Genomic DNA, 16,723 nt, shown 5'->3' with positions numbered 1-16,723 from the left:
AAGATTACATATTTTGTTACTCAATTTAATTTTATTTTTAAACTTATTTTTCACTTCAGTAAAATTAATTATGATTGATCAAAGAAAAATTGGGTGAATTTAATCCTTTCAAAATCATGGAAACATTTATTTCAGTCTACTAAAATCTAAACTAATTATGAAACTTGAACTCTAACTAGTTGAAAATCATCAGCTAAAGTCTAAATTATATACCTTAAACTCTTCAGTTGGACATAGTCTAGTTCATCGTTGATTTTATACTTTAATACGATTAATTATTTTAAATGACAAATCTATTTAGAAATATTTACAAATATAATAAAGTAGTTTTTCACCGTTTATCATAGATAGTAGTGATGGTCATCGATCGAAGTCGGTTTAAGACGGAATCAATTATGGTTAGTTTCGTAAATGTTCAAATCAACATCGATCATTGATGAGTATATGTCGGTCAGTTTGTTGTCAACCGATCGAGCTAGTTCTTTGAAATGTTCCCTAAAATTTCTTGATTTGGAACTTTCCTAAGTTGTCACCAACCACCCCTTGTTTTTGGTCGGACCAACTTCAGTTTGGTTAATCGAGACGGTATACTTTGCTATATTTTATAAATATTTTTTGTTGATTTTGCTATGTCTAAAAAATACTTTATTATAAAAATATTCATACGCTAATCTTTCTCCAAATGCTATAAGCAATGCTATAGGAAAACGGCCGGGAGAGACCACCGGAGGAAGTTCACTGCGGCTGCATGAAAACAGTGTTTTTCCTCCTTTTTTGTTGTTCTTTTTTATTTAATTCCGAAGTCAAAACTAATACGTGCTTTTTTATTTCAAAATATTTTGCTTTTAAATAGTTTTAGTGCAACTGTAGTTTCAGCATGGCATGCACTGAGTTGGTGACTCACTTGTGGCCTGTGGGAGACTTGATGATTATTATAGTTACTATTTGGGATGGCAGACTCTTTCTAGTCCGAGTGCTGGATGTGTGTATTTTTTTAACTTTGTTGGGATGATGGTGCATTAGTGGTTCTAATTAATTCAATTCATGGTAATTTGGGCCAACGAAAACTAGTGGCAGTGAAGATTATTGTAGATGTGAATAGCAAGCTAAAAGTGGGTTTGCTAGCCCCATGTTCAACCCATCTTCAATGGTTGAGAGATCATATTGGAATGCAAAGGAATGTTCGACAGCATGCATCAGTTAGGTGCTTTGAGATTATACAGGTACTTAAAGTTCATTGCAAGTTTGCAACAAGTAGGACGATAAATGAAAATCAGAAAAGATGATAAATGGAAATCATAAAATGGAAATGAGAAAAGATGATAAATGGAATATTAATATATTAATTAATAATAGTGGGTTTGAATGAATAATGAGAACAAGAAGGAAGGTGGTAAGGGTAATACAATTGTTAAAGCTTAAACAAGGATGCCCTCTTCGTCAAATCCAAGCTCTCTAAGAATTTCTTTGCATTCAGGAAGCTTTTCCTTCTTCATAAAGGCAAGTGGATTTGCATGGCGAACGGGATTGGTGATTCCACTGTTATTAGTTATGCTCACTCTGGCCATATGTTCATACTTTTCTAACGATATCTCACTGCAATCTGGATCATTGCTCTTCACCAATGTCACTTCGCACAACTCTTCCTCATGATCTCCGTCCGCTTCAATACTGTAACTTCCTGTTTTATCCGTCACCGCCTCCTTGCTCAGCGTCACGCTTCCTCCTTCGATTTCTTTGCACACCAATTTCACCGTCGCACCTGTGTATGTCAATTTCAAAGCTTTCAAATTCAATTCCAATTTAGTCGTCGTAAAGCTGGGTTTTCTTAGTTAATTAATTTACCTTCGAGGAATTTGCTGGCTTTGGTAAAGAATTGAACGCGGCATGCATCGCAATATACTTTTCCCTCCACCAAGAATCGATCCTTCTGGGAGAATGCTACGTTAAGGAGGGACATAAGAGAAAGGGCTGAAACAAGCAAGATCATGGATTTCGCCATTTTCTTTTTCTTGTTTCTGCTGCCGCGATAGGCGCTGTTCTCTTCTTCTTCTTCTTCTTCTTATTATTATTATTTGGTTGTTGGAGGAAGCGTGATGATTATGGAGAACGATGGGTTGCTCATTTTATAGCTCCATTTTTCTGTCTTATTTTTGGGAGTTTGTTGGGTCATTCCTATTTCTACGAATCATCAAATTAATCCTCAAATAAACTTCTTCTATTTTTAGACTTTTTCTAAAAAAAAGACAACTTATTTGTCACCTAAAATAAGAACATCATCGATGAAATCTATGTGTATGTATACTAATACTATCATTTTCACACACACACACATATATATATGATATTTTTGAAATTTGTAATTTCCATGAAAAAATATATATTAATTAAAGGAGTTTTTTCGACAAACTATTTACACTTAAAAGTACTTTACAATTGATTTTTCTATAAAATATAAATATTTTATCAATTTACGTGAATCAAATTATTTTTGTGAGTTATTGAGTTCAGAGAGAATTTTCCTTTTCTATTCTTAAAATTAAAATTATTGGGTGAATTAGTTAAAAATCAGGTTAAGTTAAGTTAAAAGACAAATTAATAAAAATGAAAGTTTAGGATCCATATAATAAAAAAAGGAATCAGATGGTTAATTGATATTAGAGTATATTTACTCAATAATTTTAATACAATAAGAGTCGAACAACACACTTTTTGGTCGTTAATAAAACAGATACTTTAGATTACTTTGGCTAAACCACATTTTGCCGATTAAACCAAAATGTAATGGAATGTGTTCCAATATTTACATTAATCAATCATCATATTATATGGAAATGACAATAAAAGTGCCATCACAAAAATTTAGAACTCATACTCTAATAACGAACTCCATATTTGAAAGGACGGACTCAACAAAACTAAAAGCTTCCATTTCTCATTGACCTCACCACTTACTGCTAAAATCCTTCACAAACTTCCAGTGTTACAATTGCATGAAAAAATGAACCAAAACTAAAAGTGCAACGATCAAATAGTATTTAAACCTCGTCCTTCCTGTTAAATTCAGTTAGTTCTGAGTATTATCCCTCCCCTCTACAATCTCTGCCTTCTACACTTTCAAAAAAGCAAAAATGAGATTCCATTTTCAATCAGTTTCACAACTCAACTCTTTCACTTATTAACAATCTCGCAATGTCTGCAATAAATCTTTGACAAAAATTTGGGAATCCCACCCATTATCACATTGACAAAAATTTGAAATGCTACTATGTACACAAATATCCCTTCCTCTTCAATTAGTGGGAATCGAAAGGTGTCTTGAGTCACGGATTCACACATCATATCAAGTTCAAGTGTAACACTAGGAAAGGAAAATATCACCAAATTTAACTATACAACTACTTGTTATAAGTTTTCAACATAAGTAAGAAGTAAATAACTAAGGGAGCTGTCATCAGCAAACATTCTAAGCCCATTCATATCACAGGAAAAGTGATCATCGTTTCAGCTAGGGGCTGAACCATTTTGTCCAAAAGCATAAGCACAGCGTACACTTCATACATTAAACAAAAATAACACACCAAGCTTAGAAGTTTAAACTCGAGAATCCCATAAGCACTCCAACTGCACTTTTCCAGCCTTTAAGAGTGTCCCAATGTCTTTTGGAGGGTTCAGACCAAGACTACAGGCACGCTCCCACCGTGCCATTCTGGTCATTCCGAGGCATGGTCCATATGCCATGTTCATATCAAATTGCCTCAGCATATTCTCAGACTCGCCATAATCATCTAATACAAAAGTCATCAATGTTCAAAATGAAACAAAATGCAGATTATTAAAATAGACTAGGCAAAAGGTACACTTGTTTTTAACAAATATCATGGTAGTATAGTCATATGTCCAAACACATTGATAGATAAGATTTTTCTGGTCGAAGATTAAAAGAAATCTAACATTGGGCATCCATAATACGATCACTATAGAAGAAGGTACGAATACGATACATAAATACAACACAAACGTGGCAAGGGCAGATTTATAAATTATACATAATAACTAGAAAAGTCAATAAGTTTATACATATATGTGCTAAAAATGACTCTGATGTACTTCGCTCTCAAAATTTCTTATATTTTTCCTAGATTGTTAGGTGTCCATTTAGTAACTTAATGAGTGTTCTTTACGCAGAATGGTTAGGCTTGTACTAATTTTGCACAACTAGTGTCTAATGCACATTTTTGGTGTGAACAAGTATCCTATAAGTGTCCAAAAAGTATCAAAGCATCCAAATGTCCAACACACATCGTGAGATGGTAAGACTAAAGTGTTCACCCTTCTTTGAGCATAACTACATTAAAAAAGTTAAAGAATCCAAAACAATAGATATCTTTAATTCAACAATTGAATAACTTGATTATGACTGAAACCCAACAATTTCTTAATCCTTCACAACCACGAGAAAGGTGATTCAACCATTGAGAATCTTTAATTCAACAATCATAAAACTCAACCAATACCCAACAACTTAAGCAGATATCCAAGAATGTGAAGATACGGAGAAGACTGTAGAAGAAGAGATATGAACCTTGAAGGTCGAGGGATCCGTGAGAAACGAGAGCAGCCGGTTGGACGGCATTGGAGCCCAAAGATGCAGAGTTGGCCGGAGATTTGGTTTTCCTAGAAGAGGGCTTTGAAGCCTTTGCTTTGGAGATTCCACTGCTTTTCCTTTGCTTGTAGAAATCTTTCAACCCTCCTCGCGTTGACGCCATCTTTGATTTTGCTCCTTCTCTGCGATCGATCGAGTTCGGAATTTCAAATTTCAAATTTGTTCTTGGTGTTGCTTTTGGAGGTCTAATTCGATGTGGCCTTTCTTTTTATATGGACCCTAATAATATCTGGGCCGGGATCCGATTGAGATCCGGCCCATTTTCCTTTTTATTTTTTTCTTTTTAAATTCAAAATTACCTAAGAATAAATATTTGTAGTATTTCAAATACAGTAAAATAAATTAAAATATTGATGAAATATAACAAAATATCACCGTTTATTTGTAATGAATCGCAATAGATAAATATATAAATTTAATCATCATGATAGACATAGATAGAAATTTATCTTCGTTTAGTATGATCTAATCAAAGATAAATTATGATATTTTGTTATATTTGTAATATTATCAAAAAATTTGTTGGTTAAAATAATTTTCAATAAATTATCTAATAAATATAAATTACAAGGAAAAGAGAGAAATTATTTTTCTATATGTAAGGAAAGGGGGACATGAATAGTCTCGTTTGATTAAAACTTAAATTTTTGTCGATGAGTATAACAATTAATTTCAAAATATTAATAGTTACAAAAAAATTTAAATCTTGCTCTAGATTAGACTATATCGCTAATAAAAGTGATAAAGGGTAAAAGATATCGTTGATAGAAATCTACAATAAAAAAGTTTTTCACTAGAAAATTTTACTATAGTTTTCTTTAAAAGTATTCACTTAATCATTAATCTTAAAAGTGTTATCCTTTGCAATTATTCTTAATACAACTAAATTAGTGGAAGTAATAATTTACAACTAAATCACCGATCTCACTAATTCATATACCGTAAATGTAAGAGATTTAGAAGGAGAAACACAATAATTTTTTGCCGATGATATTGTCTTTAACCATTATTTGGTCATGTTTGATAATCAATTTTGGTTTCTTGCATTTGAAAATTAAGCATATTTTCTCTCGATTTTTTATCATGGCTATTATATATTTTTCTAAAATAAAAGAGTTTAGAATTTGTAGGGAAAAAAATCTTAAAACCATTTGTTTTATAAACTTTCAACATCAAACAATAGCGGTAGAAAGTAGATAACAAAACAATTTTCACCGTTAAACAAAAAAAAAAAAAAAAGAAGGGATGATTATTAATATTTCACATACTAAAGTTTAATTAATGATATTTTCCAAGCACTTAAACTCAAAGTGATTGTCACAAACGTTACGTATTCAATAATTAAAAATAGTAAAAGAATTGAGTATAACTAAAGTAAGATAGAAAAATATTACAAAGTCTAATTGGTTATTTCTTTATTTAGTTCATTACAATACAAAGTCTACTGAGTTCCAGCTGGTGTGGCTTTTCGTTCAAGATTGGTATAGATTTATGAAAATAATTTACAAATAGAATAATTTATGTTCTAAAAGTCATAACCTAAGTCGGTTACTTCCTTCACTAAACATATAATTTGATTTTGTTCATCATCTTTTGAATTTGTTGACAATATATTTTGTGATTTAATTAACTAAACTTGTTTTGTTTGGACAAGCAATTCAATACCTACATGTAGTTATTTTCCAAGTAATGATTCCCTTCTTAAATTTGTAATAATTTAGTTATTTATGATTTAATTTCACAATTTAAAGTATGCAGATAAACAAGAATTCATTCAATGTAAATCAAAAGGATGCATTAAAGAGGGAAAGAAAACTGGTAAAAGGGAAAATAAAGGGAAACAAAGATAAGTGTTAAGTGTTTTGTTTCTCTTTCTGTTGTAACTTTTCTTTTTCATTCAATAAATCCATACCATGAGAAGTGTTCTACTACTACTACATAAGATTTTTACAATCTTAATTTTTGTTGGTTTTTCAGGATCATCTTTCACCTTTCCTACCACAAATAATGCCAAATACTGTACAATCATACCAATTTTACCTTTTCCCACCACATTCAACAACACATCATTCATGGAGAAGTTGTAACAAAATCCTCTCCTTGAATGAATCACACACTTTGGAGGAGTTCTCCCCTGAGCCCCCTCGAAAAAATGAAGGGAAATTTCATTAACAACCATGGTTCTGATGCAATGTTCACAACCTTCTTATGAACCAAACACGTGATAAATACAATGGGACACAGGATTATCGTTGTTGTTGTCGTCATCATTGTTGTCTCATAACTCACACTTCGAGTACCGGACTCTGAGATGTAATCCTTCCTCTCGAAGTCGACTCCTCAATCTTTGCAGTCACCTCTGCTATAACAAGCCTGGTCAAAAACAGCCCTGCTATTAAAGCTGAGACCATCAGCATTACGAACACTGAACTCCAGCTTTTAGCTGATAAATATCCCGTTAACAACGGTCCAATTGCAGCCCCAACTGAGCCTGTCCCATCAATAATCGCTGTCACAGTAGCAAGCGCACGAGAACTCCCCTGCAATGAACTGTGGGTACCCAAATCGGCAGAGACGGCCGTTGTTATTAGAGCATATGGTCCATTGACAAACATGCCAGTGATGAACATGAGAGCTACATTCATAGTTATGGAGATGTGACCGTAGTTTCGGTAGCAGTAGAGGGCAGGAATGGCACAGTACATGAAACTTGCAGCTGTTATTGCTCTAGCACCTAAGCGATCCGAAATATGACCAGCTAGAATTCCTCCTACTACGCCTCCGATATCAAACAATGTTGAAAGGTTTCCTGCTGTGGTACTTGACAAATATTTCCCATCAATCACTGCAAGAACATTAACCAAGAATTAGATTTGTCGTACCAATGTGTTGAGTAAGATAGCAATACTTGTCATTTCAAACCGAAGAATGAGAGATCGTGAATCAAATAAAATCGTTCTAATGGCAAAATATATTCCATAAACCAGTAATAGAATTCTTATCTTTCATGTTTATAGATTTCATAAGCAAACAAAAAACAGAAATGTAGCTCACCTGTGTGGCTAATGTAGAAAGGAAGCCAGTAAAGGAATGTGTAAGCCACCAATTTGGCAAAGAAGAGACAAAATGCAAAAGGTGCAACACCAGGAATTCTCCACGCTTCCATAAAACCGACTGCCTTCTCAATCTCCGATTCCGATTTCAATAGAGGTTCTGTAATTCCCTCCCCGGCTTTCTTGGGACAGCTAAAGTCATCTCCTGCTTTATCAATTCCAACAGACTCGGGATTCACGGGAAGAAACAGAAAGACTACCAAACCCGAGAATGCAATGATCAGACCAGGGACAGCCATTGACCAACCCCAACCATAGCTCAACAAGGCAGATGCAACCAGAGAGCCAGAAATGTTGCCAACAGATGTGTGAGCATTCCATATACCCATTATTAGTCCTCTCTTGCTCTTCCCAAACCAATTACCAACCACCGCAACAACGGAAGGCCAGCCAGTGGATTGGAACAAGCCAGCGAGCATTTGAACTATCAAATAGTAATAAAAAATATGGATGTTTGCCCAATATCCTAAACCAAATAGCGAAGTAAACAGACCAGTTCCCAACATTCCCAACGTTAAAAATATCCTCAAATCGGTTCTATCCCCCAATTGGCCAGAGAAGTACATCCCCCCAGCATATATCCCTAGGAAAGCCAAGTCAAGCTCACCAAGTAAAGATGTCCCTTCAGCTGCATCAAATGGAGCCCAACCACCACTCGAGAGCGACCATTGATTAGTTTTCTCAACTGGTGTACTCGACCGGCTTGTTCTCCATAGGTTCAACTTCAAGCCTACATCAGGAGACAAGGGATCAAGAGCACTCTTAATAATGCTCGTAGTTTTTCGAGAGGCATGATAGTTAGCATACGCCAAGAATGTCACAAGTAGAACAATGGCTTGATGTGCTTTGTAGGATAAAGGCTTTTTCCTCATCCACTCGAGAAATCTTATACCATATGGCTTCCTGTTATTTACTTCACATTCTGATTCTGATAATGAACCCATTACCAACTCTTAAGGTAATCGGAATGAGAACGAAGAACAATATTATTTTCCTCTACCAGTGCAATCTGCAGAAATAATTTACAGAAAGTTATATTAGGCCAGAGTTAAATAAGAATACATGATCAGAGATTTCTAATTCAATCAATCATTTAGTTAAACGTTGATTTTTAGGTTAAGAGCCTCAAATTTCAATCACAGCTTCTCAAAACGAGCCCACGAAGTCCTTACGAAAATCAAATTCAAAAACTAATTTCTCAAACTTGTACAGCATAGATTCACAAAAACACAACAACTTCAAAACCAAACTCAATCAACATCATGAAAAATCGAAAGAAAAAAAAACACAATTCCAACTTTCAATAAATAAAAAAAACCCAGATATAAAAACCACATAAATCATTCAAAAATCCCACCAAAACCATCATCCAAATTCATAATCTCCACCCCCATTACAAGAAACACACACACAAAAAAAAAAAAAAAAAAAAAAAAAAAAAAAAAAAAAAACTCCGACGTTATAAAACAGAACAAGAGAAACACCATGAAACTTAAAAGGAAAAACTCCAGATAACCAAAAGCTTCCACGTCGAACAAGAGAAATTCGAGAAAATTGGAAGAGGAAGAGGAAGAAGATTAGAAATGAAGAAAACATATTGACTTGAGAGAAAAGCACTGTGAAGAAGAAACAAAGACAAACCTTTCTTAGAGACGAATAAAAGAAAAATTTATTTGGGGTTGGTGGGTATTCTTCGAGCTTTTGAAAATCAAAAATTCTCTTTCGCTAATCTAATTTTCAGTATTCTTCTTCTTCGACGAACAGAATTTGCTTCTTTGTGCTCCTTCAGTTTTTTTTTCCCCCCTTCCCTTCTTCTCTGTTCTTTTGCTATTTTTCCTCATGGGAATCGAAATTGAGGACGATTCTTAATAGCGGGTGGGGATCACTGTTTTTCGGTTTTTGAAATTACAGTTATACCCTTTCTTCGTTATTTTAATGTGGTATATTCCATTTTCATTTTCCTATCTCAAATTAATTCCAATTGGACCGAATTGCCCCTGCTGTTTTCTTTTGACCGTCAAATTTTTATGGGAAATATAAATGAGCACTTGGAATTAATCAAATAGATAATTTAAATATATTTATACTTTTGGTCTTTTCAAGTCTCTCACTTTTCAAATTTATGAGTTTTACCTTTAAGTTTGCAATTGTATATTTTTACCAAAAAGATCGTAATAAACTAAAATATTTATAATTATGGAGTTCGAACAATCTCTGTCGTTGTATTTAATATTTTATTATATTTTGTGATAATTTTATTATTTTACTATATTTATGGATAGACATCGATAAACTTCTGTTAATATTTATCTTCGATAAAATTTGATATTTTGCATATATTTTTCGGTAGTTTTGTATTTTTAATAAATTTTTCTTATTATTACTTTTTTTTGTTTTTGTTTTTTATTAAAAAATTGATAATTTAATAATTAAAGAAAATAGTTATGGGTTCTTTTAAGTACAGTATTTGAACTTGGAACCTCTTGCCTCCTTACACGTATATAAACTAGTTGAGTCAAAGCTTTTGTTAACATTTTGTTATATCTTGATTTATTTTACTATATTTGAAAATACCCCTAATTTATATTTTACTCTATAATTTATATTTTAAATCCTATAAGTCTTTTATTTTTAGATAAAATAAGAGATTTTAAAGTTAGATGAAATAAGGGATTTTAAAGTCTAGTTACTTCAACATAGTTTTTCTTTTTGAGTTACTTCAATCGGGATATTTCGGCTTTGAGATGACTTGGGCTTTTTTTTTATGTTAAATACCATTGGATGGACTCCTTTTTATTGACACTCGAAGCACATCACCTTATGAGAGGGTAATATGGTGAGGTTTCATAGTTTAACGAATCTTCCACTTATTTGATTAAGAATCAAACATATCAAGATACTATTTCACTTCCACACTTATTACGTATCTCGATTAATATTCATTCAAAATTTTAATAAATTTCGACTTTTTCTCGTAAAATAAATTTTAGACAACAAAACTATTTTAATATATATGTATATATGTATGCATACATTGTTATAACCAATTCTTTATTATTTATATGAATCATCTAATTTATATGGTCTTTTTCAAATAATTAGTTTTTTCAAAAAGCTTGAAAGCCCACTTTGAAAAATATGTAAACCTACTTGAAAAATATATCTAACCAAAATTTGTGCTTTTTTAAATTAATATGATCATATCTTGTTGATCAAAATAAATGTGCAATTTCTCAACTATAGTTTTTATTTTAATAATTTGTCCTTTTTGATTTAGATTCTAAATAGTCTTAATCAATTCTTCATATTACAAAATTAATTCAATTAAAATAAACACGAAGTTAAAAATTTAAAACATCAATTGCTTAGGTCTCAACTTCCAACTTTTTGACTGTGTTGCAAAAAACAAAAAAACCAAAAAATAGCAACAATAATTATATTATACTTTTTATAAAATTTTTCCAATTTCCAAGAAACCAAAATGAGAATGATTCTTTCTTATCTTCAAAAAATAAAAATATACATTTTTTCTAATAGTAACAGAAAAGGAAAAAAGAAATGATTGAAAAGATTATCTTGTATATAAAATTTGGATAAAATAATTTGAAATTAGTTTGTCCATATTGTATAATATAATATATATATATATATATATATGGAAATTGATAAAACTTATGAAAATGATTTATGGTGTCCAAAATAGAAACTGGTGACAGAGGGAGGGGCTGGTTCATTTTGCTAAGCCCTTCATTTTCAATTTCAAGATACAAATTTGTCCAAATTTTTGATGGGTTGAGATTTGCTTACATTTTTTCAATTATTGCTTTTTCTTTTTGAGAATCTCTATCAAATTAATTTATATTACAACCCTCACTGTTCCCTCTCTCTTCTGCCTTTCTCAATAATTTTCTCTATACTTAAACAAATGGTTAAATTACGAGTTTAACCTCTCAAATATTTAAATTTTTATCAAAAACTAATTTATTACATTTTAAGTAAGTTGTTTAGCTAAATTTTTATGAGTTTGATTCATAAACTTTTGATTTACTATTTGAATTAAACATAATTGAAATTATTTATAAATATAGCAAAAATCTATAGAATTTTCTATAGCTTATTTAATTTTTTTCTTTTGTTTGTTTGTTTGCCGCCAAATATTTTTTAGACATAGAAATAAAAAATTTAAACCACCATTAGCCACAAAATCCAATTTTAAGTTGGATAATTTATATTTGTGTATATCATTTATTTCTTTGTTGTAAATAAATACACAATGATAATAAAAATGGTCGTTTAATCAATCATTGAAATATTAGGTTTTACTAACGTTTTTGTTTGTGTGTATCTCTAAGGACTACTAAGTGGACTACTGAATCATTTTTTTTTAATGTTATCATTAGTTTTTAATCAATTATTAAACAAACTCTTATCAGCATTATTGAACCTAAACTTGACATCATGCCTCTAAGTGGGTAAAATATTTGGATCACTTGTATAAAGAGTAGTTAAATAATGTACTTCTGTTATCTTAAATGATTTTTAATTATATATATATAGAAAAAATAAAGGTTATGAATGACTTGAAACCTTTAATTCCTTACCTAAACTTTCTTTTAAGTTAATTGAAATATGTCTGTGTTAGGATTTATTTTTAGTAAAATATAAACGAAGTTTTGACTACTCAACCTTTGTTAGCTTTTTATTAAACATGAAAATTTAAATATATTTTTTTAAGTTAGTTTTAAATAGAATTTTACTATGTCTATAAATAATTTCAATAGTTTTATTATTGTCTTTTGTTTCCATCGGTGATGGCTTTTTTTAAACTTTAATTTTGTAAGTTTTGTTTGAGAATCAATCTAAATTATCTAAATTTGGAGTAAAATTCAATTTAAAAAAAATGAAAAGAGAGTTTATTCCAATCGAATCTTAATTTTATTGTTGACTTACGTCACCTTACATATTAATAAATCTTAACATTGTACGAAAAAAACTTTCATAAATATATCTTTATTTAAATCACATGCTTTAAATTTATAAAATAATTGATTTAAATATCATATGATTTGTTTTTTCAATTAGTATTATGAATACTTATAATTGGTTATACGGATGTGCTTTCAAAAATTTAAGTCAAGTTTATAAAATTAAATACATTAAATCTTTCGATTTTAATTTTATAAAAAATAAATTAATTTTAAAAAAGTAAGAAAGAACTAACTATTTAACACATTTTAATATTTAATCTTACAAGTTTTATACATAATTAATTTAACTTATCAATCGTCAATCTAACAGCATATTTTCTTTTCATGAGATGGGTGACAAAAAAGATTCCATAGATTTAAAGATAATTTGAATTGGATATTGACAAATTGGCATTATATTGACAAAACTAATATTATTAATATTATTGATATAGCATTCATGTTTTAATTATGCCATAGTTTATTAAATTAAAGTGTCTAATAGAATATTTTTGTGTTATTCCTTTTGGGGTTTGGCAATGTATCTCATCGGTACATTGTTTGTGTTTGATCCCTTGATATCCTATTATTTCAATTTGCACATGTTTAGTTTAGAACAACATTTAATACAAATATAACAATAATAATTAAACAAATCCAATTGCTATAAAATAATATGTGCAAGAGCACATAATTGGTTAATATTAAGTTATAAAACCATGTGATTAGATATATGCATATAATGGGGTAGAGGGCGATAGAGAGCAAATATATGTAGAAAAAGAAAGTATATATTTTTCATCTTATAGATCAAAAATTACAAATTTTTCGTTGTTGTGGCATAAGGGTTAGATGCATTTTTTCTTTCTTGACTTCAGCATACATGTGTGTCATGGGTCACTTTTAGATCAAGAATCACAAGTTTAGGAAGACAAAAAAGTCATTAGGGATGAAATCGAAACAATAACAGTCAAATGAAGACAAGAAAAGTGTAACAAACAATCCAATAGACCAATTAAGGAAGAAAATTAACTAGGGAAAGGAAAAGCATCGGGCCAAAAGGCCCAACTTGTTCGCATAGGTCGAGGTTGAATCATGTCGTCTTCCAGCTCTAAATGCTTGCTTTTTTCTCCAGATTTTAATCCAATCTCTCTTGGTCATTCTGAATTTGCACTCCTTAATCCATCTTGGATTTAGACCCTTAAGTATGTCAAAACCTAACACATGCAAGATAAGTCATTCTTCCTACTATTAGCTTGCTCTTACTCTTTACTAATTTAAGTATATCATATGTTGTATAATAGACACTATGTCGATATGTTATTCTCTCTTATTTCATAAGTCGTATTATTTTCTAAATTAGAACTTTACCGTATAATATTCATATTTCAAATTTTATCATCAACCAACTATAGGTGACGTATACTCTAAAAGTGAGAATGTCCAAAGGAAGCAAAAGAAGGAATAAAAATTTGAAAAGTGAAAAGAATAATATATGCATTAGAAGGGGAAGAATGGAAGACGCCGTTGCTTAAAAAAAGAAAGAGAAGTTTGAATTTTGAGTTAAAAAGAAATACAATGGACCGCTATGCCCTTTTCCGAACAAACATATATTTTCTTAATTCCCAACCCAAGTGGGCAATGCTAATCTCACAGTAACAGACACGCCGGTCTTTATCTTCCCAACGAAAAATAAAAACTCCATCACTGCAGTAGGCCCCACCCCATATCATGTCATCATCCTTTCCTTTTCCAATAATTTCCTTCCCACCCTTCTCTCCATCCTCTATGCACGTGTGTGTATATATATGTGTGTGTGTATAATAAGATATGTATGTGTGTATGTGTTTGTATATGTTAAAAAAATAATGTATTCTATCCTACCTATTATAAGTTATTTAAATTTTCATTTTAACTCGAGATTTGATTTGATTTTTTTTTTTTTGTTTTTGTTTTTGTTTTTGTTTTTCTTTTTTTATAAATGCATAAATAATTAAGTTTGTGTTTATTTATGAGTTGTCTATGAACAAATTTAAGCATAATTAGAGATTTAAGGTTAGAGAAAAAAACACAAAAAAAATTTGGGGCATAAAGTTGAAAGAAGGAGATCATGACAACAAAAATGACAAAAAAACGAGAGGTATATTGTTCAAAATTCAAATCTCTCACCCTTAACTATACCAAAAAAACAAGTATAATAGAAAGTTGCATCATGTGTTTAGCTATTTTTTCTAATTAGATATATATTTAGACTTGTTCACATAGGTAAATGCTAATGATCTATTAGAATTGTTTTGAAACAAACTTCGAATTACAATAGTTAAAATGGAATCAACCCATAGTTTCGAGTTTCGTTTTTTTGATAATTTAACCTATGTTTGATTTGTTTTGTAATATTCTATAATGGTGTGTGTCACAATAATGCTCCCATAGTACAAAACACAAATAACGCCTTGTGGTATTAATCAATGCATAAAACTTTGCCATTGAAAGAAAAATCCCCTCTTGTATTCAATGTTGTCCTTTTTTGTACTAAGCCTTTATTTGCAATTTGTAATAAATCCATGAGGGAAAAAATTTCTGGTCAACCATTCTTTTAACAATTATCAAATAAGTCATATTCAATCCATAATTTTAACCAATAAATATCTCCAAAATATATGTAGATATTTCCATAATTTTCACTTTTTCAATAATTATTAAAATAACATTGCACCAAAATTTGACAAATAAACTCTTCTCCCCAAGATTTTTTTTTTTAGGATGAGACCTATCTTTGTGCACTTTATCAAATATTTGAAATGAAAAAAATTATCAAATAACAAACTTTAATTAAACAACTTGTGAGTTGTAAATAGATGATAGACCTAAATTTTTTCCTATGATAAATTAGAAAATATCATTAAACTTTGCTGTTTTTAATTTTTTAAAATACTCTTATACTATCAAAAGTTGCAATATTACTAGAGATTTGAACGATGATTTGAATCACTGCATCTTCAAAATCGTCATACTGTTTAAAAACTCATTTCCTACTTGATATTCTAAAAGAATTCTACTCAAAATATAGCTTTGAGTAGGGGTGTAAGAACTCGAAAACCAAATCGATGAACCGAACCAAACCAACATCATCATCATCTTCTCCTTCTTTTTTTCTTTTGAACCAATCCAATTTCGAGTTGACCGATTTTCCAAAAATCCAACTCGATCTAACCTATTTACACCTCCGATTTCTAACCATTTATAAAAGTTTATAGGAAATATTGGAAGAAATTTTTTAAAACCTAAAACTAAATAAGGATATGTTTATAAAAAGACAAAGTTTATAAGAGTTTTTATTTTTATTTTTATAATTTAGTTCCAGTTATTTAAATTCAACTTTATTGAGTGGAAAAAAATGGAAAGAGAAAAGTCGGAAAATATAATGCGTTTGGGTCAAAAAGTTAAAATATAAATAGACAAAGACGGCTGAGGACATTTTGGTAAAATCACGGGAAAGAAACATCCAAATTCAAAGAAGGGAAGAAACGATAAAGATGGAAATTGAAAAAATAGGATAGGGGTATGATGGTAATTGGTTAAATGGGACGGTTTAAATTAATAAATTGAAGGTGGCGGCAACGGATATTCGCATATGCGGACGGAATAATTCCTGACGGGGCAAGGAATATCCGCCTCAGTTGCTGGTCGCTGGGGCCATATGGATTTTGGATGACGTGGAGGTTTTCGTGGCGTATGACGAGAGGAGTATGCTGACGCTGGCAAAGAAAGCCACGTGGGCCTCAAAATCGAATGCCAAATCAAAAACACTAGGCTACGGGCTGCTGCCCGTTCCACATCCACTGCCCGGTCTCTCTCAACCTTTTCTTTTTCTATTTGGGTTTCTCTTGAGTCGCATTCGATGATGGTTTTGGTTGACAGTGGGTTTCGTTTTCCTTTGTTTCGTAGAGAACCTTGAGGCTATTAGCGGATGTGGT

General features: G+C 30.9%; 3 protein-coding genes across 3 annotated transcripts; all 3 read right to left on the bottom strand.

Moving 5' to 3' along the window:
- Positions 1-1,323: 1,323 nt before the first annotated feature.
- On the bottom strand, positions 1,324-2,105 carry LOC103504637 (olee1-like protein). Its single transcript, XM_008469015.3, has 2 exons — positions 1,846-2,105; positions 1,324-1,762 (listed from the first exon to the last, which is right to left on the bottom strand). The coding sequence occupies exons 1-2, from the start codon at positions 2,000-2,002 to the stop codon at positions 1,419-1,421; spliced, it is 501 nt and encodes a 166-aa protein (XP_008467237.1). The 5' UTR covers positions 2,003-2,105; the 3' UTR covers positions 1,324-1,418.
- Positions 2,106-3,366: 1,261 nt separating this feature from the next.
- Positions 3,367-4,892, bottom strand: LOC103504636 (uncharacterized). Its single transcript, XM_008469014.3, has 2 exons — positions 4,586-4,892; positions 3,367-3,788 (listed from the first exon to the last, which is right to left on the bottom strand). Exons 1-2 carry the CDS (start codon positions 4,767-4,769, stop codon positions 3,595-3,597), a joined length of 378 nt encoding a protein of 125 aa, XP_008467236.1. The 5' UTR covers positions 4,770-4,892; the 3' UTR covers positions 3,367-3,594.
- Positions 4,893-6,513: 1,621 nt separating this feature from the next.
- LOC103504635 (putative glycerol-3-phosphate transporter 1) lies at positions 6,514-9,818 on the bottom strand. The gene is made up of 3 exons (XM_008469013.3): positions 9,421-9,818; positions 7,721-8,788; positions 6,514-7,511 (listed from the first exon to the last, which is right to left on the bottom strand). Exons 2-3 carry the CDS (start codon positions 8,721-8,723, stop codon positions 6,952-6,954), a joined length of 1,563 nt encoding a protein of 520 aa, XP_008467235.1. The 5' UTR covers positions 8,724-8,788; positions 9,421-9,818; the 3' UTR covers positions 6,514-6,951.
- Between the last annotated feature and the right edge of the window lie 6,905 nt (positions 9,819-16,723).

The sequence above is a fragment of the Cucumis melo genome, chromosome 9, assembly GCF_025177605.1.
Source record: "Cucumis melo cultivar AY chromosome 9, USDA_Cmelo_AY_1.0, whole genome shotgun sequence".
NCBI lineage: Eukaryota > Viridiplantae > Streptophyta > Magnoliopsida > Cucurbitales > Cucurbitaceae > Cucumis > Cucumis melo.
The sequence above is the reverse complement of the archived record's forward strand: the minus strand, read 5'-3'. Positions and strand labels throughout refer to the sequence as shown.

Coding starts and splice junctions, on each gene's coding strand:
- LOC103504637 (XM_008469015.3), bottom strand. CDS start 2,002: ATGGCGAAATCCATGATCTTGCTTGTTTCAGCCCTTTCTCTTATGTCC. Junction 1,763..1,845: donor AGCCAGCAAATTCCTCGAAG/GTAAATTAATTA, acceptor TGACATACACAG/GTGCGACGGTGAAATTGGTG.
- LOC103504636 (XM_008469014.3), bottom strand. CDS start 4,769: ATGGCGTCAACGCGAGGAGGGTTGAAAGATTTCTACAAGCAAAGGAAA. Junction 3,789..4,585: donor CGGATCCCTCGACCTTCAAG/GTTCATATCTCT, acceptor CTTTTGTATTAG/ATGATTATGGCGAGTCTGAG.
- LOC103504635 (XM_008469013.3), bottom strand. CDS start 8,723: ATGGGTTCATTATCAGAATCAGAATGTGAAGTAAATAACAGGAAGCCA. Junction 7,512..7,720: donor TTTCTACATTAGCCACACAG/GTGAGCTACATT, acceptor ATGTTCTTGCAG/TGATTGATGGGAAATATTTG.